Here is a 27145-nt window from a genome sequence, read left to right on the forward strand (position 1 = left end):
CTTCATGACGCGAGAAGGCGCGCGTATTCGCTCGAATGCTCGAGTATACTCGCGCATTCGAGCGAATTCGCGCGACTGCGCCCGTCCGTTTGAGGGAACTGCGTAACACATTCGTAATAAGAATTAGGATTTCAAAACAAAACGCAAAATAGTTTTAAAATACATATATTTATTTGTCAATATAATTTGTACGCTTTGCGCGATCTACTCCCGCCTTCGACATAATACATGAGGGTAAATTAACGTAAAGGCGACACGCGCTCAGACAAGATGCGACGCGACGTTTGTTGAGTCAAATCACGTATATAAAGAAACAACTTTACGTCAGTATAATGCGTAAAAAATGGGAACTCACTCGCAATTTTAACTTTGTGTCAACTGTCATTTCAAAAGAACGATTTTAATCCTTATTTTAAGGGTCCTTACTTTTGACATGACAGTTTACACAGTGGCGAGTGAGCACATTTTGCATGGACTATACCAGAGTGAACTAGAGTGAGGAAACTCTCGATTTGATACTGAATCGACAAAAAAATCTGGTTAAATACATAATTATGTAGTTACATTCCTAAAAAAGTATTTTCTCAAAATATGCAAAAACACAAAGTTGAATAGTCAGGTTTTGAAAAGACCCTCCTCAAAGATTAGGCTAGGGCTAATATTTGAGGTAAAATCAAAGATACCTAGTCGTTTTATAGGTAACATTTGACGCCTCATTACAAGTTTCATAACTGCCGTGAACTGTATCAGTACGTTTCCATGTTTCAACGCTCGAATTATATCAATGCGATGAGTGATATAAAATCTCATACTCAACCCAATCAACTGTATGGGTTTGATTCTACACGCGTTATGCAACATCGAGTCTGATCAAATGTCGTAAGTTTGTTTCCGCCCTAAAATATTATTAGACATATTTATACACATTATAATTAATTATTATTTATTACTATACAAACATTCTACACTAATTCCGTTGCTCATAAATTCAAAACTAAATTGGCATGACTAAAAATATTGCCGCCTCTTTCCGTACAGAACAATTTGAAAAGGATGGCAATATTTCATGCATCCTTTTTCAGAGAGATCTAGGAGATTTTAGTCTTATCAATTTAGTTCAGTTAGTTTTATATACAACTGAATTAGTAATATTATTGACTAATATTATAATTAAAGTTACATTTATATCTGTCTAGACAGTATTAAATTAAAGTTTATTTGTCCTTTTTATGGTTAATGATGGTTTGTAATTTTTGATATATATAGTTTGTGATGGTTGATGATAATATACATAGTTTGTAATGGTTGATGATAATAATTTGTGATGGTTGATGATATAGTATGTGATGGTTGATTATTTAGTTTGTGATGGTCGATGATGGCTGATGATATTATTTGTGATGGTTGATTATTTAATTTGTGATGGTTGATGATATAGTTTGTGAGAGTTACTGATTTAGTTTGGTGATGGTTGATTATTTAATTTGTGATGGTTGATGATATAGTTTGTGAGGGTTACTGATTTAGTTTGTGATGATTAATGGTTTAGTTTGTGTTGGTTGATGATGTAGTTTGTGATGGTTGATGATGTAGTTTGTGATGGTTGATGGTTTGACCTACACTTGGTTTATTTAAAAAAATAAGTAATATAATTCTGATTGCAACTTTAGGTAAGCTTTGCAATGCTTAATGTAATCTAGTATAATATAGCTATTAAGTATTAACCAAACAGAAATGACAAATCAAAAACAAAGCTCTAGGTAGTTATAAATGTAAGCACTTATGACTATACAATTATTATTTAATAATTACTTACTAAACATTCATTTTAGTCAATTTTCAATTCGACAACCATGTTCTCCAGGACAGTACCTATAGTTAATAACATAAAACATATACAATAGGAAAGTTTAAAGTAGGCTCATAAATAAAGTTATTTATATAAAAGCTTTAAAAATTATACAAAATAAGACATACAAGTCCCGCAAATTTCTAATGCGCGTGGCCGCCGTTTTAGTGACGTCAGCACTAGACTAAAGTTTCGAGCTGATGGTATATTTTTATGTCGGCTGACGTCAGAATGAGGTCATTTCGATGTTAATGAGGCATGGTTCCAGCGCAACAGCAATTTGCGGGACTTATACTAAACAATGTTTTATAATTTATGTCAACTATCATTTCATCAGTCACTTTTATATTGTAACTTTAATTCAAGTTTTCCATTCACCTAAAATATAAGTCACTGGAACCATGTCTCATTAACATCAAAATGACGTCATTTTGACGTCAGCCGACAAAAATATACCATCAGCTTGACACTTCAGTCTAGTGCTGACGTCGCTAAAATGGCGGCCACGCGCATTAGAAAGGAGATTGCCCATTTTCTTAGGAGCTTTGGGCCCCCAATTATAATTGTTGTCACCATGGTTTTAATTTTATTTTGTAGCCAAATAATTACCTTTTTATATTCTGAAAACGATTTCCATTTATTCACCCTGGTTATAAAGAAATCTTATTTTTTATGTTGCTGATATTGAGGTTATATTTAATTAATACTTCTTCAAAATAAATAAATGTTTACGATTATTACTGTAATTGTGGACATTTTCAATGACAGAGTGAAATAAAAGTCGAATAAAACATATAATCGTAAAAAATAACACATTTTTAAAAAAATAATTTAAGTTTTGACACGATGCCACAAGAGAGGGCCCGTTCACGGGCAATCTCCTTTGCGGGACTTATAATAGGCATTGTAATTTGAATTATTTTCATACTGTAGAAAAATCTTGAAATATGAAATGCTAGATAACTGAATATATTTATTAAAACAATTTTTATTAAAATAAAATGTTTGAATTATACATTAACACATTCTATTTACAATTTCATTATTATGTAAAGAAACAGTTACATTTAATTAATGTGACAGTACATATTTGGAACTAATTATAATTTTAATATTAAGTAGTCCTTATTTAACAATAAAATAATGTAATATTTTACATAATATTAATCACAAGAAAGTCGTAAATTTTTTGGAACTTTTTATATTAGTTTTCAATTTTAAGTAGATACAATAATGAATAATTTTAAATAATTAATCATTATAATATAAAAATATATGATATTTTATGGAATAAATAAATACTATGGTTAATATGACTGTAAGTTTGATTTGATGTAGGTTGAAACATTTTCCAGAAAATATGTCCAATAATTATATAAATATTATATTGCGTTAAACCTAGAACTATTATGATGTATTGTAGAAGACAGAATTATAAACAAAAACATATAACACATACAATTTAACTCCTCACGCACCATTTTAACTTTTGGTGTCAAATTTCATGTCAAAAGTACAATTTTAGCCCTTGTTTTTAAAATGAACAGTACTTTTGACATGACAGTTGACCCATAGAGTTAAAATGGCGCGTGAGGAGTCATTTTTTACAGAAATACATACATATATTTGTGATGAACAATTTACACAGTTATCCAGTTTTAATTATTACCCAATAAACTTCACAGGTTTTACAGATTTTCCCAATAGTCATTTTTAAGTGTGCCCCACAATCATTTTACTATGCCCAAATTTATTTTCACTATGCCCCACAGTCAAGTTCTATGTGCCCCAAACTCCTTTTCACAATGCCCCATAGTCAAGTTCAATGTGCCCCAAACGGATTTTCACTATGCCCCATAGTCACTTCACTGTTCCTACACTCAATTACCGTGCCTCAGTCACTAGTGATTGTTTTTGTTGTATTTTTGTGCTCCACGGGCCGCTAAAATGCAAACCGACTGCATCCATTAATATTTGTTGCACACAGATTAGTGATATGTACAGTATGCGACAGAAAGTAATGTACATCAACCTTTAGAAGGAGATAGCGGATTTGTAGAGCATTGTCCCTGTTCTTCTTCTTCTTATTTTGCTTTGTGGCTTTCAGTAATGCCACACCGAGATTGTCCCTGTTGTTGGGACCGACAAAACGTCATATAGGTATGAGCGACAGAGACAACGCACTACAAAGCCGAAATGTCATTCTAAAGGCATTACTTTCTGCCGCATACTGTACTAAGGTGTGATGATAATGTAAGATTGTGATGTATATTCTGTGGTGTATCTGTATACCGTTTCCTTAGGGTGTGATATTTTATATGTAACACACTTGATGCTTCTTTTTAGCAATTCCAAGCCCGAACTTCAATTTTCACTGCTTATCACAAACTTTTCATTTTAATATAATTCAATTTCAACGTGCCCCACAATATATTCACTGTGCCCCACAATAAATTTTCAATTGCCCCCACTTGTTTTCACCGTGCCCCACAGTCACTTCACGTGCCCCGACGATCAGTTCCCAGTTTCACTGGTTCTCGTGCAAGACGACGCGCCACAGGCCGCTGTTGTAGCAGACCCGCGGGATGTAGTACAGCTGTACCTGCTACATGTGCGGCTCGTAGGCGTCGGGCTCGAGGCGCCGCACGCGCACGCGCTGCCGGTAGTGGTACTCCTTGAGGTAGGCGCGCAGCCGCGACGGCAGCGGCAGCTGCTCCACACCTGGATACAACAAAACATTTATTTGTACACATCCAATCTATGAGCACTGAGGCACTGATGCCTATAACACCTTTGCCTAAAATAAGTTGTACAATGGGGCCGATTCTCTTGTACACAATCTCTAAACTTAACTAAATTAACATGTCTAAATCTAGTACTATCCTTTTCCGCAAGCAAAATTACGCTGAGAACATTGAATATGTCATTCAATTTTCTCAGCGTACATATTCAAAATTCTTTGATCTTTTATCGTTTTGTATTTTATGTCTTTTTTCTTGTACCTTTATTTGTATTTAAATTTATTATTAATCATCTAGTTAGTGTAAGTGGCACTGCCGTTCTAATTAGATATAAAATAAATAAAATAATAAATAATAATAAATGAAAGGGATAGCAATAGATGCCATTTTAGTTTAGTTTAGAGATTGTGTACAACGGAATTAGCCACAATGTACACCGCATGTGTACAACTTATTATAGGCATCAGTGACCTAATTTCGACCAAAACATTATTGAAACAATAAATGATTTGATTTATTCCACAAAACTTAAAAAAGGATCCTGATCGCTTTTATTATGAGTATGCGTCTTTTATGTAAAACAAATGACGCTCACATTAATTATATTCAATAATTAAATTATTATTTCCCGTTCCAAGCTTTGAAGCGATACACAACTTTTTATGATTTTTATGATAATGTTTTTGCCTACACTTCAAGGAAATTTAATTTAATTTAACGAGGTCACGCAGCCAGAGTTCTGGGCACCCTGCCTTGTCACGATGGTTTAGATGATATTTTTGATTTGTAGTTTTATTATTTAATTGTTTGTTGAATTAACTACTGTTTCCGATAAAAAATAAAAGATTTTACTAAATACGAAATAAATTAAAAATTAAATTAAATAATTTTTAAATACATATCGAAAATTGCGGAACCGGCAGGATTCAAACCTGCGTCTTCTGGGATCGCTCCCGATGCCCTGACGCTAGGCCACGGTTCGCGGGCAAAATAAAATACATAACTCCATCGGGCCCCAAACGGCGTACGCTTGGGGCACGGTGAAACTATCGCGGGCTATGTTTTGACACTCACCATCGTAGTTGACGTGCGACACGATGACGGCGCGCGCCAGCTGCTGCAGCGAGAAGGGCGCGCTGCGCGGGAGCGGCGCCGTCAGCATCGGCTCGAAGAACATCACACACGCGGGGTCCTGCTGGGGGAGGGGTCAAAAATACTACCTATTAGCACAGGATACTTCATCAACTCATCGCCGGCTCACTACTGAGAACGGGTCTAGTCTCAGAATAGCAAGATTCGAATTTGGAAGTCATTCAAAAATTCTGCTGTACTGTTAATTTTATCTCTTGCTAGCTTCTGCTCGCGACTTCGTCCGCGTGGACTACACAAATTTCAAAGCCCTATTTTACCCCCTTAGGAGTTGAATTTTCAAAAATCCTTTCGTAGAGGACGCCTACGTCATAATAGCTACCTGCATGCTAAATTTCAGCCCGATCCGTCCAGTAGTCCAGTAGTCTGTGCGGTGATAGATCAGTCAATCAGTCAGTCAGTCACCTTTTCCTTTTATATATTTAGATGAGGTAAGAATTAGGCAAGTGCCGGAGACACAGGGGCGCGCCACCGCGCTGTAGGTAAATTTCTCATGTCACGTGATGTAATGAATCCGAATTAGTACCGCCTCGATAAAAGATTGAAGCCTCAAAACAGTTGTTCTGTTTGGCGGCCATTTTCGGCCAAAATGATGTTTCACTAGTTTACTTGAAAATGAAAAAAAAAATGGTGGATCACCTTATAGTGTTCGATGAGGCCGGTGACGGTGGGCGCGGCGAACACCGCCGGGTCGTGCGAGTCGAAGCTGAACCGGTGCTGGTAGTGCTCGATGCGCGCGTGCAGCGAGCGCCCGTACTTGCGGAACGACACCGAGAACAGGTGCTCCTCTTGCGCCGAGTCGCGGAGCAGGAATGTGCCTGAGGACAACGTTGGACAGTGGTGTGAATGAAGGACAGAATATATAGTACGCGGCAAGTCGACATTGCGTTAATACTTGATACACGCGCTACTTGGGGACAAGTGAAACAGTCTGTTTCACTTGTCCCCAAGGTATCAAGGTGGGTAAGAGTGGAAATATATCAACTTATCCCTATAGGTAAGGGATGTATTAACCTAACCAGGTATGAAACAACTAATTATAATCTTATTCTGTTACGAATCCGGCTTGGCTGATTCTTGTTGCAACAACAATGCATTGTAGCCAATAGTGAGCGAGCGTCAACCAATCAGAGGTGATTGCGATCGTGACATTGTAGCTGTCATTCTACCGCAATCGAGCAGCAGTTACTGTAGCTGTAGGGCGATTGTCTAAAACCTGCATAAATCATTATTACAATCTCAATTGTTCTGATTGGCTGAATTTTTGCGATTTTTGTTGCAACAATGCATTGTGAGCGAGCATTAACCAATCAGAGATGATTGCGATCGTGACATTGTAGCTGTCAAACAACCGCGGTAGGGCCACGGGTTACGCAAAATTGGTTACCAACGTGGATGGAACCCTCATCCCTTTAACATGGACCTAATCAATTGATAACAGAATCGAGGACAGGGTCTTCTACGGGCCTCGAGGCATGGCCTCCTCACCCGAGTGAGGCGCAGGGCAACTTTGTACCCTGGTGGAGATCTTTTAGCCGGGATTCCACCGGCTAGGGCCCGCCATCTTGGCTTATGGGCCCAGTGGGCTAGTTGTACATCAGTTTCTTCTCTGCGCTGCAGGCGACGATCGCACCGCCGCGCCGCACAGAATTTTATCAAGTCAATTTAATTCCATTCCACAAAAACAGATGGCGTTGTAAAAACTTACTTCGCGCTGGTTCGAATAGCTCAAGGCGTGCTATAAGCTGGCCAGGCGGTATAACTCTATCAGACCTGAGTCAATTTAGAAAAATTTTTGGATAGCGTATGTATGATACTAATACATAGCTAGAATTTATCAAAGAACTCCTGAGTCCTTGCAAAACTTATCGAGAGCCAGCGCGTGCCAGACCCTTTGTTATTTTATAAAAGCTAAAGAAGTTTGGATCATGGTGACTTTGGGAGATGACAAGTATTAAAGGTAAAGTATTAAAGGTCTGGGTGGAACCTTCCCCCCCCCCCCCCCCACCGCTCTCTATTCCCTCACCTTCAGGCTTGTTGTCGAGCAGTCGCTCGGCCTCGTACCGGTCCATCTTGCCCCAGTAGAAGGAGCAAGCTGTGATCTCTTGCAAGTCTGGTACCAAGCAGTGTTTGTAGTCCACCTGAAATAATAATCTTCTCTATATATAAAAATGAATCGCTAAATGTGTTGCTGATCGCAAATCTCGAGAACAGCTGAACCGATTTCGCTTATTCTTTATTTATAATATTCCTTGAAGTACGAGGATGGTCCTTACGGTGATAAAAATTTAAAAATTGCTTGAAAAAGAATAGACTGTTAGGCGGAACGAAGTTCGCCGGGGGCGGGGCAGCTAGTTTAATATACTATAATCAGTACCCTTATTATAAATGTGAAAGTGTGTTTGTTTGTTGGTTTCTTGGTTTGTCCTTCAATCACGTCGCAACGGTGCAACGGATTGACGTGATTTTTTGCATGGGTATAGATAAAGACCTGCAGAGTGACATAGGCTACTTTTTATCCCGGAAAAACTAAGTTTCTGTAGAAGAGTGTCATTTTTTTAACTCTATGGTCATTTTATGTAATGCCTCTTCCGCACCTGCGTGATGAAGCGTCCACTACTAACCGCGTAACAATTAACGTCGACTTATATTGCCCTTTCCCCTCCAACTAAGCGTAAAGCTTGTGCTATGAGTAGGTACTACAATAGTGCAACGAGTGGGGTTTGAACCGGCGACCTTTCGGATTCCAGTCTGCTCCTTTAACCGTTGAGCTATTGAAGCTCTAAAAGAAGAACAATTCATTACTATAGTCGACGCATTTTAAACTGAGTTGTCGAGTTGGCTGTCTGTTTCGCTCGCACTTACAGGTTGTATGTAAGTGCGAGCGAAACAGACAGATAGCTCTAAAATGTGTCGACTATAAATCTCTTCTGAGTGAGAAAAAAGAGAAACGGGCAACGTTTTACGTACCTGCGTGTGTACAGTAGTGGGGGGTGAAGGCAGGTGCTCCAAGGGCGGCGCGCGGAGCAACAGGGCACGGAGCTCCCCTCCACACACCACCTGGGAAATATACACCAAACCATTGTCATCATCATCAACACATCGCCGGCTCACTGCAAAGCATGGCTCTCCTCTAAGGCTGAGATCTATAGAGCGCACTTTGACTTTGCTCAGACTTAAGATTGAGTTAAAACGAGACAGATTTATGTGAGAGATATAGCTGTCTCGTTTTAACTCTGTCTTAAGTGTAAGCTAAATTAGAGTGCGCTCTATACATCTGACCATCAGAGTGAGAAGGGTTTGGCCAAAGTCTACCACCCTGGCCATGTGCGGATTGGTAGACTTCACACACCTTTGAGAACATTATGGAGAACTCTCAGGCATGCAGGTGCAGGTGCATAAATATAAAAGGAAAAGGTGACTGACTGACTGACTGTTCTATCAACGCACAGCTCAAATGACTTGATGGAGCAGGCTGAAATTTGGCATGCAGATAGCTATTATGACGTAGGCATCCGCTAAGAAAGGATTTTTGAAAACTCATACCCTAAGGGGTTAAAATAGGGAGTTGAAATTTGTGTAATCCACGCGGACGACGCCGCGGGAATAATTAAATTAAATTAAATTATTTATTTAATTAGGCAACAGAGACCCATATTTTGTTAGTAGGTACAGATAATGCTTAAAAACTATGTTAGTATAATGCTTAAAAAAATATTACAAATGTGAAAGTGAGTCTGTATGTCTGTGCATCTGTCTGCTAGCTTTTCACGGCCCATCCGCTTAACTGATTCCGAAGAAATTTGGTACAGAGATAGCTTGCATCCCGGGGAAGGGACAAAGGCTACTTTTTATCCCGGAAAATCAAAGAGTTCCCACGGGCTTTTAATAAAACCTAAATCCACGAAGTCTTGGGCATCATCTATAGTCAACGCATTTTAAATTGAGTCGTGTAGTTATCTGTCTGTTTCGCTCGTACTTATAGGTCGTAGGTAAGTGCAAGCGAAACAGACTGATTATTATTTATTATTATTATTATTTTATTTATTTTATATCTAATTAGAACGGCAGTGCCACTTACACTAACTAGATGATTAATAATAAATTTAAATACAAATAAAGGTACAAGAAAAAAGACATAAAATACAAAACGATAAAAGATCAAAGAATTTTGAATATGTACGCTGAGAACATTGAATGACATATTCATGCAATGCTCTCAGCGTACTTCAGTAACTCCTGAACCAGTATTATAGACCCATCATTAAATGGGTCCCATTGAGCATTATTGTCCAAATGCGCGTTGAATGATGCTAATGAACGGGGTATAGGTGACATAGATCTAGCAACAGTGCGATGATGTGGGACCACGAAAAGTTTATTTTTTCGTGGACGAAGATTACTGTTGGATTCAGGGACACGTATGCGACACAGTTGGTCACTCTGAACTGATAACTCGACGACTCAGTTTAAAATGCGTCGACTATAGTCATAATAAAATAATTAATTTTAAAAACAATATAATATTGGAGTGGGCACCTGGAACCGCCTGATGGCGCGGTCGGTTGCCTGAGCGCGCTCCCTCCTCCTGGCCCCTTCTGAAGACTCACCCTCCCTGCAAATTATTATAAACATCTATACTCAACTACGGTTCCTGAACGCTGCCCAACTGAGTTGCGCAGCGTTCAGGAACCAGGAAGCTTCAAGATGTCTCCTTGTCCAGCATTCCTCAGTGCTTGAAGACCAAAGTCTTCGAACAGTGCGTGTTGCCAGTGATGACATATGGAACTAAGACATGGTCGCTAACTATGGGCCTCGTAAGAAAGCTCAGAGTCACTCAGCGGGCGATGGAGAGAGCTATGTGCGGAGTTTCTCTACGTGATCAATGAGGAAATGAGGACATCCGTAGGAGAACTAGAGGAACCGACATAGCTCAACGGGTTGTGAAGCTGAAGTGGCAATGGGCAGGCCACATAGTTGACAAACGGCTAGACGTTGGGGTCCCAAGGTGCTGGAATGGCGACCCCCCACTAGGTGGACTCCACACACGCCCTCAGGCACATGAAGTACGTACGCGCGACTTGGCTCCACGGACAGCACGTACAGCTCGGCCGTGGACTCCCTCATATCCCGGCTCGCGTCACCGTCTGAAACAGGGACACACCGGTCAAGTGCCAGTCGCACTCGCACACCAAGGGTTCCGTACCATCGTAACAATGGCCCCGATTCTCTAGTCTCTCTCTAAACTAAATTTAGAGTATCTGCATCCTTTTCTTTTTACTAATGCTAAAAAAGGAACGGAATATGACTTTCACACTTAAAGACTCTAAATTTTAGTGCACAATACAAATTTAAACAGTAGGTTCGCGAGTGCGTGCTAAAATCACGGGTTTTACCATCTAAAAATTAAATTTAGAAATGTCAAACTGCTTCTGTCCTTTTCATATTACAATAGTAAGAAGAGGGTGCGAATACTCTAAAATTAGGTTGTGCTTAGAATCGGTGCCAATATATGCCTAACCAATGAAATAAAATGCTCAAGAAATCAAATCAGTGCGAAAAATATCAGCCATAAGTTATCGGCACGCACACCCACGTCTCCCGTGTGGCGGTTGCCACAGATGCAACTAGATGGCGCTGTTCAATCGATAACATTTCATGACGTAGTCCCGAACAAATGTACCGCCGACAGTACTCGCACTAACGAAGTTTTCTGCAATCTGGACTATATTAAGATACAAGTTTCAAGATACAACCGTCGGCCCAGCTGGCGCTACCGAGCACAACCAACCGCTCAGTGGGAGATCTCCCTTTAGTATGGTCGAGCCTGCACACCGCTCCCGTACACCCGCGCATTCCCGCACAGGGTATGCGGGGCGTTCGCTCTCCGATTGTCATCTCAATCAAAATGTCGATAAAACTACCCAAGTACGGAACCCTCGGAGCGCGAGTCTCACTCGCACTTGGCTTGAATTTTGAATACATGTTTGTGATTGGTGACCGAAATGGTTAGCGCCCACTAAGATTTTCATCTCTGTCATTTGTATGGGATTATGTAACAGAGAGAGCGCTATACTAACTTCTCTCGGTGGATAGAGTATAATTATTTACGTACCACTGTTCAAGACGATGGCATCTAGTTCCCGGCGGAGGTCTCGGCCCAGAGTCAGCACGGCTGCCAAACTGGAACATTATAATTGGGTAAATGACTACATCAAAAATAAATTATTTCTCAGTTTTCAGTCTGCTCCTATAACTCGTTGAGCTATTGAGGCTCTTATAATAAAAATAAAATAAAACAAGATGCCTGATCCATACTAATATTATAAATGCGAAAGTGTGTCTGTCTGTCTACTAGCTTTTCACAGCCCAACAGTTTAACCGATTTCGATGAAATTTGGAGTTCGCTTACATCCCGGGGAAGGACATAGGCCACTTTTGATCCCGGAAAATTAAAGGGTTTCCCACGGGATTTTTAAAAACCTAAATCCACGCGTACGAAGTCGCGGGCATCAGCTAGTAGAAGATAAGTGTAAGCTAAGTCAAAGCGCCTAAGAAGTCGGTCAGTATCCTCACCCGTCATCGTGGCACGCGTCGCTCACCCGCCTGTAGGCTGTGCACACGCACGCCGGGCGCCGCCAGCGCCGACGTCTGCACACGCACTCCCGCCCCGTCCATCTGAACACACGCCACATATACTAGTATTACATAATATTATGGGGATCGGGGACGTGTGGCTGTCTTATAGCACACGAGTAGATATCCCTACAGAGGGGAAGCTTCCTAATACCGTTCAAAATTTTATACCTATTCTCATAGGGTTGTCATCTGGTGCAAGTGAAAAATTTAAAGAAAAAAAATTACTATAAATATAAGTCCCGCAAATTGCTAATGCCGCCATTTTACTGACGTCATCAATTGATTATTATCCTTTTTTTTTCTAGACGAACTGAAACATACTGAACAATGGCTAGGCACTTAAATCTATAATAAGTCAATTTTTTGTACAATTTACACGTAACTAATTCGGAAGTAATATATAAATATTCTCGCTACGTATCAACTTAATGCGCACGCCCCACAGCCCTGCCGTTCGCCATCGAACTGGGCGCACACGGAGCGTCCGTGACACGTCGCGGTGTGCGTGAGTAGCGCTATGACTGAGTGTACCTACAGCCGCTTGTATGAAGCTTCCTCTCTGGTCCTACTCTTTGCTTATAGTACACGCCAATTAAATAGTTGTTCTTGAAGTTAACCACAAGACGCATTTCAATAGCATTTTTTAGAAGTCAGTGGGGCGCGACGCGAGGGAGCGGAACACACCAGCCCACGCGCCGCACCCTGCGTTCGCCATCTGCATTAGTGTGAGTGACCGATGACTGACCGTAATGATGATGACCGACGAGACTGATGATGATGATGATATCGACATAACTTATAAAGTAGTAATATTGTAAAAAAACCGGCCAAGTGCGAGTCAGACTCGCGCACTGAGGGTTCCGTACTACAATCGTATTTTATCGACATTTTGCACGATAAATCAAAAACTATTATGCCTAAAAATAAATAAAAATATATTTTAGAATGTACAAGTAAAGCCCTTTCATATGATACCCCACTTGGTATAGTTATCTTACTTCGAAAATAGAAAATACTAATTATTAGTTTATGACCATGTGTGATGTGACCACAAATTCACAGTTTTCAGATTTTTCTCCTAAAGACAGCTATAAGACCCACCTACCTGCCAAATTTCATGATTCTAGGTCAACGGGAAGTACCCTGTAGGTTTCTTGACTGACAGACAGACAGACAGACAACAAAGTGATCCTATAAGTGTTCGGTTTTCCTTTTGAGGTACGGAACCCTAAAAAAGTAATAAATGAAAGTTACCTGTCGGTAACAGCGCTGACGTAGCGCTGCACGCTGCTGGGCGACTCGGCGTAGCGGCGCCGCTCCCACGCGCCGCAGCCGCACTCGCCAGCCGCTGCACCAAAGCTTATTATGAATACAAAGTTATAGTACGCGACAGGTCGACGTGGCGTGTGTCTCCTCCCGCTTCATACCCCGAACTATACTAATCCGCGTGGATACACAAACCACTATTTAATTCCCTTAGGGGTTGAATTTCCAAAAATCCTTTTAAGAACGAATTTTTGGAAATTGAACTCCTAAGGCGGATGTGTACATCATAATAGTTTGCATGGCAAATTTCAGCCCGATTCGTCCAGTAGTTTGTGCTGTGCGTTGATAGATCAGTCAGTCAGTCACCTCCAGCATACAGATAAAATTACTCACAACCTTGAATCTCTATTGAAGAAATCTCTGTTTAGAGATAAGCATTTCCAATGTAAGTTAATTTATTATTACTTTGTAACTACTGTTTTGGTACATGAAAAAAAAAAAAGATTGGTTAGTTACTTTCAAAACTACCAACTACTCTCAATAATTTAAGCCTCTGTGATGAATAATCTCTTGTAAGTCAGAATTTGACAAAAAAAACATGAAACTGTTAAATAGTTCGTAGACTAAGAAAGAAATCGGTTCAGATTTGACGGTGTTATGAAGTAACACTGCCAGTAGAAAATTCGTGTCAAATTGAGTAGCTATTGTTGAAGTGATTTAAAAAGAGAGAACTCACTCTTTCTGCTGGAGGCCTGCTGTCCCATGCTGCTGGATGTGCCAACTATGAACAGTTCGCCGAGCGAACTACCATCTGCAAACAACACATTAGCATTACAGTAGCCAGCAACAAGTATTGTACGTCTACATTTAGAGTGAAATTTCGGCTTGACTTTGACTGAGTCGACAATCAGTCAGTCAGTCAGTCACCTTTTCCTTTTATAAATTTAGACTAGCGACCCGCCCCGGCTTCGCACGGGTGCAATTTAGATACTAATGTGGTGTCATTGAGGTGTCATTGCCTCGGAAACTCTCAAATGAGAGGATTTTTTTCCGACCTAATTCACATTATTTCAATTTCCCTAGGGATCTCTAATTTTTTGAGAATTATAATATAGCTATAAACCTTCCTCTTGAATCACTCTATCTATTGGTGAAAACCGCATTAAAATCTGTTGCGTAGTTTAAAAGATCTACACGTTCATACATACATACATACAGACAGCGGAGGTGACTTTATTTTATACTATGTAGAGATAAAAGATATCTTAAAAATTCTCACCAAAATTTCATTCACAGATAAACTAAACCAACTTTACAGGAACACTAAATGAAACTAAAAGTGAGTCCAAACAAAGAAAATTAGACAATTTAGCGACGAGTGAGCATGATTCATGATCTAGTGTAAAAGTGTACAACATTCTGATACATTTGAATTGGGTACAATTGGTATCAATTAACACTACAAAGTCATTACGTCGTTGATAGCCTCATATACTGCATGACCAACATTGTTTAAGGTTAAGTTTTAGTGATTAGCCTAGTGGTTGAGACGTCTGCCTCCTAATCAGAGGTCGGGGGTTCGATTCAGAACATGCACCTCTAACTTTTCAGAGATATGTGTGTTTTAAGTAATTAAATATCACTTGCTTTAACAGTGAAAGAAAACAATGTAAGGAAACCTGCACGCCTGAGTTCTCAAAGGTGTGGTTGATCATGATGATGATGAAGCTGTAGTATTGCGCTCACGTGGGAGGGAATTGAGGGGGGGGGCCTTGCTTCATTCAAGGCCTCCTTTGCGAGCTTCTGGCTTCACGCTTTATGAATCAATGAATGAATGAAAAAAATCTTTATTCAAGTAAACTTTCACAAGTATGTACTTTTGAATCGTCTGATGCATGTACCACTGGTTTGGAATGCCTGGTTGGTTTACAAAAACACTCTAGGGGTGGGACACACGAGACTGCGTGGAGTCAGGTTAATTCATCATCATGATGGCTCACTACCAAGCACAGGTCTCCTTTTAGAGAAGGGTTTTGGCTAGTCTACCACGCTGGCCAAGTGGGGGGGGGAGGGAGGGGGAATACCTCCTCGTTCCTATTTCTGCTGTCCACAATCTTTAAACACTTTTGCACAACTTTTTTTACAACTACACATTTTGGTTTAGTTTGATGTTTACAAGAGGTACAACAAAGGTTTTATGGTACAACAAAAGTTTTATTTATTGCTCAATAATTTGGTAATACTAGCTCAAAATAAACTTGAGTTCAGCTGCACCAAATACAGTCTTGTCTCAACAGGTTCAATAACCTCAAATGACCTAATACAGAAAGCTGCAATAATTATCGAAAAATTAAGTAATTTGGAGTTTTCATGGCTAAATAGCTTCAATTTTAGTACGAAGTTATCTAGAATCACTAAAGTTTACAAAATAAATCGTAAAACCTATCAGGCAGCCATCTTGAAATGATCATGAAGAATGATCTCAATTCCAATGGATAATTTTAAATCGATTAAAACTTTCAATACTCACGTCTAATTATTTTAATAAAGTGTTGTCGTAATATTCGTTGTTTTCGTTTTAATTCCACACCAAATTCGCGGTTCTAGTCGATTTGTGTTCATCTCCACTTCCCACTTCCACAGGTTTAAAAATCCCACACAAAACAATTTACATTATTTACAAACGTTTTTGATAATTGCTAAATGCTTGTACATAATTGTTTTCAAATATTTTACACATATTTTTACAAATATTTAACACTTCAGCCAAAATACGCAGTTCCTTAATGTGACATTTTTTTATTTGATAACGTTCCTTTCGACTGTCGCGATATTTATGTTGACTTTTAGTAGTGAGTTAAATTCTTAATTGATTTCTTCTTGATTTAAAACCACAAAGCATTTGACTTTTGTTTAAACTACCTACTACTTATACTTTTGATAACATTCTGTTAATTTACTGTAAAATAAATAAAATTTTCAACAAATATTTTTCAAAAGGCTCTTTATTCAAGTGCGTACAAATGATCGTATTCGTAGCTAAGGTCATTTCCGCACTATCAACATCACCAACATCCAATTTTGTGATTTATGGTATGATTTTCTGTTGTCTATTACATTTCTGGTCGGTGGTCGCCATTTTGTTGCCTGCCTCGCAAGTTTACTGAAAATTGAATAAAATTTCTCGCGTGTGATTGTTTGTTATTATATGATTTTAAATAACTATGTCTAAACGAAGGATTGAAGTGATGGATCCTTTCATCAAGAAAAAGAGGTATGTAAATGGTTTGAACTGTTTGTTTACGATTTTTCATTGAAACCATGCCTTGTTTTTTCTTTGTTTTATTCAATAAATCTATATTTTACAGCAGAAATTTATCTTATTCGCATAGGGACTGTTTTCTGTGAGTTAAATAGCCATTTTACTTATTAGTAAACAAAATTCTGCTTGTGAATCAATGCGTGATTTTATGATGTTAAATTCATATGCGGTTAAATATTCATTGATCAGCCAGCAAATTCACTTATTTACCGAAAAGCATTTTATTTAAGTTAATAAAAACACTAGTAGCATTAATATTTTGAGCAGAGAGCAACTTGCCACATAAACAGAAAAAAAAACCTGTAAAATTAGACCTAAAAATATAGCTAAGTTTCTGGGTTAATTGCACATGTTACCCGAAAAAGCGGTAACATCATCGTCATCCCAACCCATCGCCGGCCCACTACTGAGAATACGTCTCCTCAGAATGACTCGCTCCAGCAATGCACGGGGCTGCAATGGCTTGTATAGTACGGTATAATAACATTGTAAATTGAAAAATTAAAAAGAGCAACCGCCGAGTTTCTTGCTGGTTCTTCTCGGTAGGAACGGCATTCCGAACCAGTGGTAAATTAAAACTACCTGACTATTCATAAGCACTTTTAAAAAGTTTACATGAATAAAAAAAACATTCTATTCTATTCTATTCTAATGAGAAGGGTTTAGACTTTAGGCTGTAAGGGGTAGACATGTTGGCCAAGTGTGGATTGATAGACTTCACAAACCTTTGAAAACATTGCTCGCGACTTCGTCCGCGTGTACTACACAAATTTCAAACCCCCTATTTCACCCCCTTAGGGGTTGAATATTCAAAAACTCTTTCTTAGCGAATGCCTACATCACAATAGCTGTCTGCATGCCAAATTTCAGCCCGACCCGTCTAGTAGTTTGAGGTGTAGCTTGATAGATCAGTCAGTGAGTCACCTTTTCTTTTTATTTAGATAATGGATGTATTATTATCAACACAAATGTATTGTTCACAGAGAAGAAAAGGCAGCAGCGTTAGCGAAGGCGGGCGGCGGGGAGTCGTCGGACTCTGTGGCGACGCTGGGGACTGCGCCCCCACCCACCGCCACCAGCACCCCGGGGGTTAATCCCTACACAGGTTTGATATACTACTGACTAGCATGTTAAGATTTAACATCATATTCCTGATTACGATTACTTAAACAGGGCCTATGTCCGGCAGTGGACGTCTATCGGTTGATGATGATGAAACATGGCCTAATAATACTGTAAATTGAATATTTGAAAAGAGCAACTGCCAAGTTGCTTGCTAGTTTTTAATTTCAGTAGGAAGAGCATTCTGAAGCAGTAGTAGATTCTTTTGATGACTTTTGATGACCAGTAGTAGATTCTTTTGATGACTTTTGATGACTTTTGATGACCAGTAGTAGATTCTTTTGATGACCAGTAGTAGATTCATTTGATTACTTATCATTTTGATGCCTTTTGATGACTAGTAGTAGATTCTTTTGATGACTTTTTGATGTCTTTAGATGTAGATCTTTAAAACTAGATGGTAGTTCTTTTGATGCCTTGCATCATGTGTTTATTATGTGTAATTTAGGATGGATGCATTTATATTTATGTAATGTTTGACACTTATCCAACATAGTATACGTCCCGCAAATTGCTATTGCGCTGGAACCATGTCTCATGAACATTGAAATGACATCATTTTGACGTCAGCCGAAATAAAAAGATACCATCAGCTCGGAACTTCAGTCTAGTGCTGACGTCACTAAAATGGCGGTCACGCGCATTATCAATGTGCGGGACTTATAACATCAACATACGATACGTGACGCGCGAGTCCTTTAAACAAATGAGTCCTTGCAATGTACGCGAGGGTTAGATTAGAAGAACCCGGGTATCTTTAAAACAAGAGTGAATAGGCATCTTCTAGTTAAACGCGTCCCATCTTAGGCCACATCACCACTTTCCATCAGGTGTGATTGTGGTCAAGCTTATACCTATAATGAATTTTAAAAAAAAGATTGTTCCATAAAAAATTCAAAACTAAATGGTTTACTGGTTTTTGTCCACAGGGCTCCCCCACTCAACGCGTTACCATGAACTCTTACGCCGTCGTCTCGGCCTGCCCGTGTGGGAATACAAAAACGATTTCATGAGACTCCTCAGCACACACCAATGTGTGGTCCTGGTCGGTGAGACCGGTTCTGGGAAAACCACTCAAATTCCACAATGGTGTGTGGAGTTCTCGGCGGTAACCGCTGGAAAGTCTCACGGCGTAGCCTGCACCCAACCCAGGAGAGTAGCAGCCATGTCCGTAGCTCAACGAGTGGCTGAAGAAATGGATGTGGCTCTAGGTCAGCAAGTTGGTTACAGCATCCGTTTCGAGGATTGTTCAGGACCACAAACGGTACTAAAATACATGACGGATGGTATGTTACTCCGTGAAGCCATGTCTGACCCCATGCTAGAGCAGTACAGAGTGATTTTACTTGACGAAGCTCACGAAAGGACGTTAGCCACTGATATACTCATGGGTGTACTGAAGGAGGTTATTAAACAACGTACAGACTTGAAACTAGTTATTATGTCTGCGACTTTAGATGCAGGGAAGTTTCAGCAGTATTTTGATAATGCTCCTCTAATGAACGTGCCTGGTAGAACACATCCTGTCGAAATATTTTACACACCCCAGCCAGAAAGAGATTATTTGGAAGCGGCAATACGTACAGTAATTCAAATACATATCTGTGAGGAAATTCCTGGTGATATTTTACTGTTCTTGACTGGACAAGAAGAAATTGAGGATGCATGTAAAAGAATTAAGCGCGAAATAGATAACTTGGGACCAGATGTGGGCGAACTTAAATGTATACCGTTATATTCTACTTTACCACCGAATTTGCAACAAAGAATCTTTGAACCGGCGCCTCCGAATCGAGCTAATGGAGCCATTGGTAGAAAAGTTGTAGTTTCAACTAATATAGCAGAAACGTCATTGACCATAGACGGTGTAGTATTTGTCATAGACACTGGGTTTTCAAAACAGAAGGTGTACAACCCTAGGATTCGTGTGGAGTCTCTATTGGTGTCCCCTATTAGTAAGGCCTCGGCTCAGCAGAGAGCGGGCAGGGCTGGCAGGACGCGTCCGGGGAAATGCTTCAGGCTCTATACAGAAAAGGCGTACAAGAATGAAATGCAAGATAATACCTATCCGGAGATTTTGAGGTTTGACTTTTGTGAAGTATCCTTTTATTATACTTACCTTTTATCTTACAAACTACTTATTTTAGCTTGCTATTTGATGAAAAATATAATATTTCATATTACTTTTAACGATTCTGTCAATATCATTTAGAGTTCAGCTATTTTTGTTTGTTTAACCATAATTTTATTAAACAACACACGATCTTTTCTTTAACTGAAATAATAAGTATTGAATTGTGGACCGTGATCAGACACTGCCGTATTGGGTAAGCCATATACCCAAAATGAAATTCTTGTCACTCCAGTACACCACACGTTTAGTAGAATTTTCATTGTAATAAATTGTAATAAAACAGCTATTCTAAACAAAAATCGTGCTCCACAAGCTGGTCTCCACAAGCACTTTATCTGGTCATCAAGTTATAAAAAAGATAACTCATCAAAAATTCTTGTTTGGAAGACCAGTGTGTACTGTGTAGTATATAGAGATCATTGGTTATAAATTAATAAAAATGACACCTGTATTCACAATCATTATGTGAAGTCATGCAGTGCATTCGAATGCGTCATGTAGGTTCCACCAATCAGATTACTGGAAATTGACGTGGCACTTCGTTATTCAATAATCTGATTGGTGGAACTTATATTATGCATTCGTACGCACTGTGAGACTTAAAGTCATCATCATCAACCTATTTCCAGCTCAATAATGAGCACGGGTCTTCTCTCAGAATGACACAAGTTTAGGCCATAATCTGCCACACTGCCAAGTGCGTGTTGGCAGACTTCACACACTTTGAGAACATTATGGACAGCACTTAGGTATGCAGCTTTCCCCACGATGTTTTCCTTTACTGTTAAAGCAGGTGATAGTGGTAATTTCAAAAGTTAGAGGTGCGAGCCTGGGATCAAAACCACGACCGCACGAACAAGAGGTGGACGTCTTAACTACTTAGTAATCAAGGCTCTTTACAGTAATGATTGTGAATACGGGTGTGATTGTAGTATTAAGTAGCGGTAGACCATACGGTCTAGTAGTAGTAAGCTGTGCCCTAATGCCACCCGCGTTGCGTTTTGCAGATCAAACTTAGGATCTGTAGTTTTGCAGTTGAAAAAGCTGGGTATCGACGACCTGGTGCACTTTGACTTCATGGACCCGCCCGCTCCGGAGACCCTGATGCGCGCGCTAGAGTTGCTCAATTACTTGGCTGCACTGGGTGAGTGGCCTTCTTCCTCTTCTTGACGTGGCAGCTGTGCAGGGTTGATCCAGACCCTGTGTTACGTTGACCATTGCCGATCTATAGTGATCGTCGTCACAAGGCGATAAATGAATATTTTTAAATTTTGTATCATAAAAATAGAGTAATTTCTGCAGTAAATTATTTTTAGCAGCATTTTAGTTATGTAACCAATACTCGTTGTTGTTGTTTATTGTGTCGCTTTTAACACAATTCACTTCGCCAAAATCGCGTAAACTTAGAGAAAACACAAAGGCTTCTCGGCTGAGATACTTTTCATACAACGGTCCAAGACCGTAATCTTTTAAAGCAGTCAACATAATATTATGTTTCACTCGGACACCAGAACTTTCTCAGGAGACGTCTAGAGACGTATAGTTAACAATAGTTTTCTCAACTTGCAGACGACGACGGCAACCTCACAGACCTGGGCGCCGTGATGGCGGAGTTTCCCCTCGACCCTCAGCTCGCCAAGATGCTCATCGCCAGCTGCAACCACAACTGCTCCAACGAGATCCTCTCCATCACTGCCATGCTGTCCGGTGAGACACTCGAACACACAACTCAAAATATAACTCGAAACACACAACTCAAAATATAACTCGAAACACACAACTTCAAAAACAAATTGAAAAGAAACATAACTTAAAACAAATCACACATGTCACAAGTCGGTCCAGAAACCTCGAAATAATCGGTGTACATACATTAAAAAAACGGACTGAACTAAGAACCACCTATTTGGAAGTCGGTTAGAAATAGAACTCGAAACACAACTCAAAACACACAACTCAAAACACACAACTCAAAATACAAAGCAAGCGTCCAACTTAAACATACTCCTTAAACATACTCCTACAATTCAAAACACCTTCTCGGGACAGACCTAAGTACAGTGGTGGTAGATTTTCCCCTCTCCATCATTGCCATGCTGTCTGGTGAGACACTAAAAACACAACTTAAAACTCAACTCAAAATCAAAATGAGCAGGTCGAAACATAAAAAAACATATGGACCTCGAAATGCACAACTCAAAACACCTGTTCAAACCATAACTTGAAATATATAAATCAGAAATTAAAATGTATCGTCCAAAATAACCTTCTAAAAATAGATGTTCATTGGGACTCCCCGTGTTACAGTTCTATAAGTTCTTAAGTATGGGTTTTCTGGAAGAGATCACTGTCGTGATAAGGTCTCCTTTTGTTTTTTAAATGTATCCTGTATTATTGTACTCTCTGTAATTTTGTTTACAATAAAGTTGTTTTAAATTAAATAAGACGTGCAAAACTACTACTTAAAACACACCTTAAAACACACACAACTCTAAATGTAGAATTCAACACCTCGACTTGAATGTATTACTCAAAACATGTAACTCAAAATTCATAATTTAATACTTATCAACAAAACACAAGTCAAAACATATCAAACTAATTTTAATGAACCCTATGTTAAATATGTTGAACGCTTCTGTTCCAGTGCCTCAATGCTTCGTGCGTCCGAACGAAGCGCGCAAGGCGGCGGACGAAGCGAAGATGCGCTTCGCTCACATCGACGGCGACCATCTCACGCTTCTCAATGTGTACCACGCTTTCAAACAGAGTAAGTCACTTTTTTACCCAGCTTTTTTTTAATAATACAGAATATTAGCCATGTTAAATGACTAATATTCCCCTTTCCTCTCCAACTAAGCGTGAAGCTTGTGCTAGGAGTAGGTACGACAATAGTGCAACGGAATTCCTTACAGATAATTTTCTGAATTTTCCCAGATTTGCACAAATATGAAGTAAATGAGTATTTTTGACCAAAGTTTTTATGGAAAAACGTAGATGCATAAATGTTATGCCCGCAAAACTCATTACCATAAACCTTCGATGTATGAATTAGTCTACTTTTTCGAAAACTAACTAAAGTTTGAATTTTCGCGGCTGGATGTACCAAACCACCCTATAAACTACCACTATACAAAAAAACATCATTTTATTACTACAGTCCAAAACCCTATTATTGTCGCAGTACAATAAACTAATGAGGTTATGATATGGTTCCACAGACATGGAGGACCCGCACTGGTGCTATGACAACTTCATCAACTACAGATCGCTGAAGTCCGGAGACAACGTGCGACAACAACTCAGCCGGATTATGGACAGGTAACCTCAACGCTTGCATGTTCGTTTTTAGGGCTCCGTACCCAGGTGCCAACGTCCGACTGTCCGTCAGAGGCTGTATCTCGTGAACCGTAGGTCACTGGTTCAGATCTGGTTCGAAGGACCAAAAATGGTGGTGCGCCTGTGTATGACTAGATTAAGTATTTGTTAAAGTAAAGCCGTATATTGCTGGCAAGCATTAAACTAAATAAGCCAGTTTAGCCGTAGATACGGTTCGAAGGACCAAAAATGGTGGTGCGCCTTGTGTATGACTGGACTATAGGTATTTATAGTAAAGCAGTATATTGCTAGCACTGGCTTATTATTTAGTTTAGTAATGTTTAACGAAACGAAAAATAGTAGGTGATTTCTGTGCGCCCGTTGCACCGAGAATGCTTCGCATCGCAACGTGAAGTAAAATGCGTAGGCTCTGGCACCCCGCGCCCCTGCCCCTCGCACGCCTTCGTTTAGTAGAGAGTTGAAATCTTTAAAGAATATGTATTCCTATTGCCGCTATTACAAAAAATAATAAATATTTCAAAATGGCTGCCTTGAAAAAAAAGTGTTATTTCTTGTACAATGGTATGGAACCCATCATATGCGAGTCCGACTCTCACTTGACCCTTTTTTTAAAAGTTTATTTGAATAAAACATATTTCTATTCTATTCTATTGTAAAAGTGACTCATTTGTTATTCCAGGTTTAACCTAAAAAGGACAAGTACAGAGTTCACGAGCAAAGACTACTACATTAACATTAGGAAAGCACTCGTCAACGGATTCTTTATGCAGGTAATTAATATACTTCAATGTATTAAACATTCATTCAAGTATTCTACCTAAATAAGGTCAAATATTCAGCAAAAATAAGGTCGAATATTCTGCAGAAATAAGATCAAATATTCTGTAGAAATAAGATCAAATATTCTGCAGAAATAAGATCGAATCTTCTGTAGAAATAAGATCGAATATTCTTCAGAAATAAGGTCGAATATTATGCCGAAATACGGTTAACTATTCTTGTGTAAATAAGATCGAATATTATGCAGAAATGAGATTGAATATTGTGCAGAAGTAACTTTGAATATTGAAATTAGACTGAATATTGGATACCTTTGAATACATATTTGGTTGTTTGTGTTAGGTGGCCCACTTAGAGCGGACGGGCCACTACCTCACAGTGAAGGACAACCAAGTGGTCCAGTTGCACCCGTCCACCTGCCTGGACCACAAGCCCGACTGGGTCATCTACAACGAGTTCGTGCTGACCACCAAGAACTACATACGCACCGTCACCGACATCAAGCGTGAGTATCTCATCATCATCATCATCATCATCATGATCAACCCATCGCTGGCTCACTACAGAGCACGGCGGGGTGATTACGTAAAATGTTGCAGTAGCGACAGCAGTAGCAATGCGACAGTTCATAGATTGTCCGATAAATGGTGAACTAGAGCTCGATTGCTGTCTCTCTTCTCCTTCTTCTTATTTTGCTTTGTGGCTATTGCTGTCTCTCTCTAGCCGGACGTTTGACAGCAATGATCGCGAGATACGTAATCACCCCGCGGCGCGGGTCTCCTCTCAGAATGAGAAGGGGTTTGGCCATAGTCCACCACGCTGGCCAAATGCGGATTGACCGACTTCACACATCTTTGAGAACATAATGAAGAACTCAGGCATGCAGGTTTCCTCATGATGTTTTCCTTCACTGTTAAAGCGAGTGATATTTAATTACTTAAAACGCACATAACTCCGAAAAGTTAGAGGTGTACCCGGGATCGAACCCCCGACCTCCGAATAGAAGGTGGACGTTTTAACCACTAGGCTATCACAGCTTCAATGACTGACTTCAATACTTCGTTTTTGGGGGGCACCTAAGGCCCTACTATGGCCATCCGCCACCTGGCATTCCCCTTTCAAACCCTTATTTTACGAGTAGTTTTTAATTTTTTTTTTTAAATTACATAAGTTATACGTACTAACATAGTTTTAAGTCTTTAAATATTACTACTATTTACTAACACCATATGGACCACGGTCTGAAATAAAGAAATTTTATTTTATTTTATTTTATTTATTATTTATTTTAAATGGAGGGGCGAAACCCTCGAATAACCCCATGTTGTGATGTTGTCTCCAGCGGAGTGGCTGCTCCGGATCGCGCCGCAGTACTACGAGCTCAACAACTTCCCGCAGTGCGAGGCGAGGCGCCAGCTCGAGCTGCTGCAGGCGCGCCTCGACTCCAAGGCCTACCAGGAGGGCTTCTAGACCTGCTAGTTGTAACGAGCCTAGACGTACACTCTGTTCCACCCAGCCTACCTATTATCTAGACCTGCACATCTCTACAAGTTCGCTAGACCTAGTAGGTCTGTTCGACCTGCCAGCTCTTCCCATAGTGTGAGAGTAGACAACTCAAGCTGCTGCAGGCGCTTCTCGACTCCAAGGCCTACCACGAGGGCTTCTAGACCTGCCACCAGGTTCAAAGATCTGCTACTTGTAACAAGTCGACGTACACTCTGTTCCACCCAGCCTACCTATTATCTAGCACTACACAACTCAACTAGCTTCCTAGACCCACCGGTGGGGTGATTACGCAAAACGTTGCAGTAGCGACAGCAACGCGACAGCAGTAGCAATGCGACAGTTCATTTGCTGTCTCTCTTCTTATTTTGCTTTGTGGTTATTGCTGTCTCTCTCAAGCCGGACGTTTGACAGCAATGATCGCGAGATACGTTATCACCCCGCGGATCTGTTCGACCTGCCAGCCCTTCCTATAGTATGAGGAGAGACAACAACTCGAGCTACTGCAAGCGCGTCTTGACTCCAAAGCCTACCAGGAGGGCTTCTAAACTTACCACCAGGCCTAAAAGACCTGTCAGCCAGCCACTTAGACCGGCTAGTTGTAACAAGCCTAGGACCCACATTATGTTCGACCTATCCTGCCTATTATCTAGACCTGCACATCTCAACAAGCTTGGACCCACCAGATCTGTTCGGCCTGGCTTCTATACCTACCTATTCTAGCCTCGCACCAGGCATGTGTCTAGACCAGCGTTTCCCATTAGCCGGGTCGCGACCCGGTACCGGACCATCAAAATAAAATCCCGGGTCAACATTCCCGCATTGTTTTAAAAATACCACCAACTATCGACTATCAGTACCCTTATTATAAATGCAAAAGTGTGTTTGTTTGTTGGTTTGTCCGTCAATCACGTCGCAACGGTGCAACGGATTGACGTGATTTTTTGCACGGGTATAGATAAAGACCTGGAGAGTGACATAGGCTTCTTTGATCCCGGAAAATCAAAGAGTTCCCACGGGATTAAAAAATAAAGTAAATCCACGCGTACGAAATCGCGGGCATCAGCAAGTAATAAATAAACGTACGTCTTTTTTACTTTTTAGTTTATACAAAATAGCTGTATAATTATTTAAATATAAGAAGTGTTAGAAAATGTCTAATTTCCTTATAATTATTATAGTTTGTTTGATTAGATATATTTGAGAAAGTCTGCCTAGTGTTGCGCTGTTCTGAAGCGGACTCAAAAACAACTAAGTGATAATGTGTGTGTATGTGGAATAAAGATACTATGTAAGATTAT

General features: G+C 39.9%; 2 protein-coding genes across 4 annotated transcripts; one reads left to right on the forward strand and one right to left on the reverse strand.

Moving 5' to 3' along the window:
- Positions 1–149: 149 nt before the first annotated feature.
- Positions 150–16453, reverse strand: LOC117994209 (suppressor of cytokine signaling 4-like). 3 transcript variants are annotated; one of them, XM_034982096.2, is made up of 12 exons: positions 16175–16453; positions 14381–14455; positions 13633–13726; positions 12316–12417; positions 11855–11922; positions 10814–10886; positions 10279–10354; positions 8710–8799; positions 7766–7880; positions 6379–6557; positions 5665–5782; positions 150–4570 (listed from the first exon to the last, which is right to left on the reverse strand). In XM_034982096.2, the coding sequence occupies exons 2-12, from the start codon at positions 14406–14408 to the stop codon at positions 4455–4457; spliced, it is 1059 nt and encodes a 352-aa protein (XP_034837987.1). In that variant the 5' UTR covers positions 14409–14455; positions 16175–16453; the 3' UTR covers positions 150–4454. The 3 variants fall into 3 exon arrangements, with proteins under 3 accessions (XP_034837987.1, XP_034837986.1, XP_069363889.1); XM_034982095.2 differs by having other exon boundaries at positions 5665–5785; XM_069507788.1 differs by having other exon boundaries at positions 5665–5785; positions 12316–12413; positions 13632–13726.
- A 300-nt stretch (positions 16454–16753) lies between these two features.
- On the forward strand, positions 16754–27144 carry Dhx15 (DEAH-box helicase 15). Its single transcript, XM_034982090.2, has 10 exons — positions 16754–16918; positions 17950–18071; positions 19018–20170; positions 21230–21366; positions 21792–21929; positions 22870–22992; positions 23444–23543; positions 24241–24331; positions 24684–24846; positions 25684–27144. Exons 1-10 carry the CDS (start codon positions 16869–16871, stop codon positions 25809–25811), a joined length of 2205 nt encoding a protein of 734 aa, XP_034837981.1. The 5' UTR covers positions 16754–16868; the 3' UTR covers positions 25812–27144.
- Position 27145: the final 1 nt, after the last annotated feature.

The sequence above is a fragment of the Maniola hyperantus genome, chromosome 26, assembly GCF_902806685.2.
Source record: "Maniola hyperantus chromosome 26, iAphHyp1.2, whole genome shotgun sequence".
Taxonomy (NCBI): Eukaryota; Metazoa; Arthropoda; class Insecta; order Lepidoptera; family Nymphalidae; genus Maniola; species Maniola hyperantus.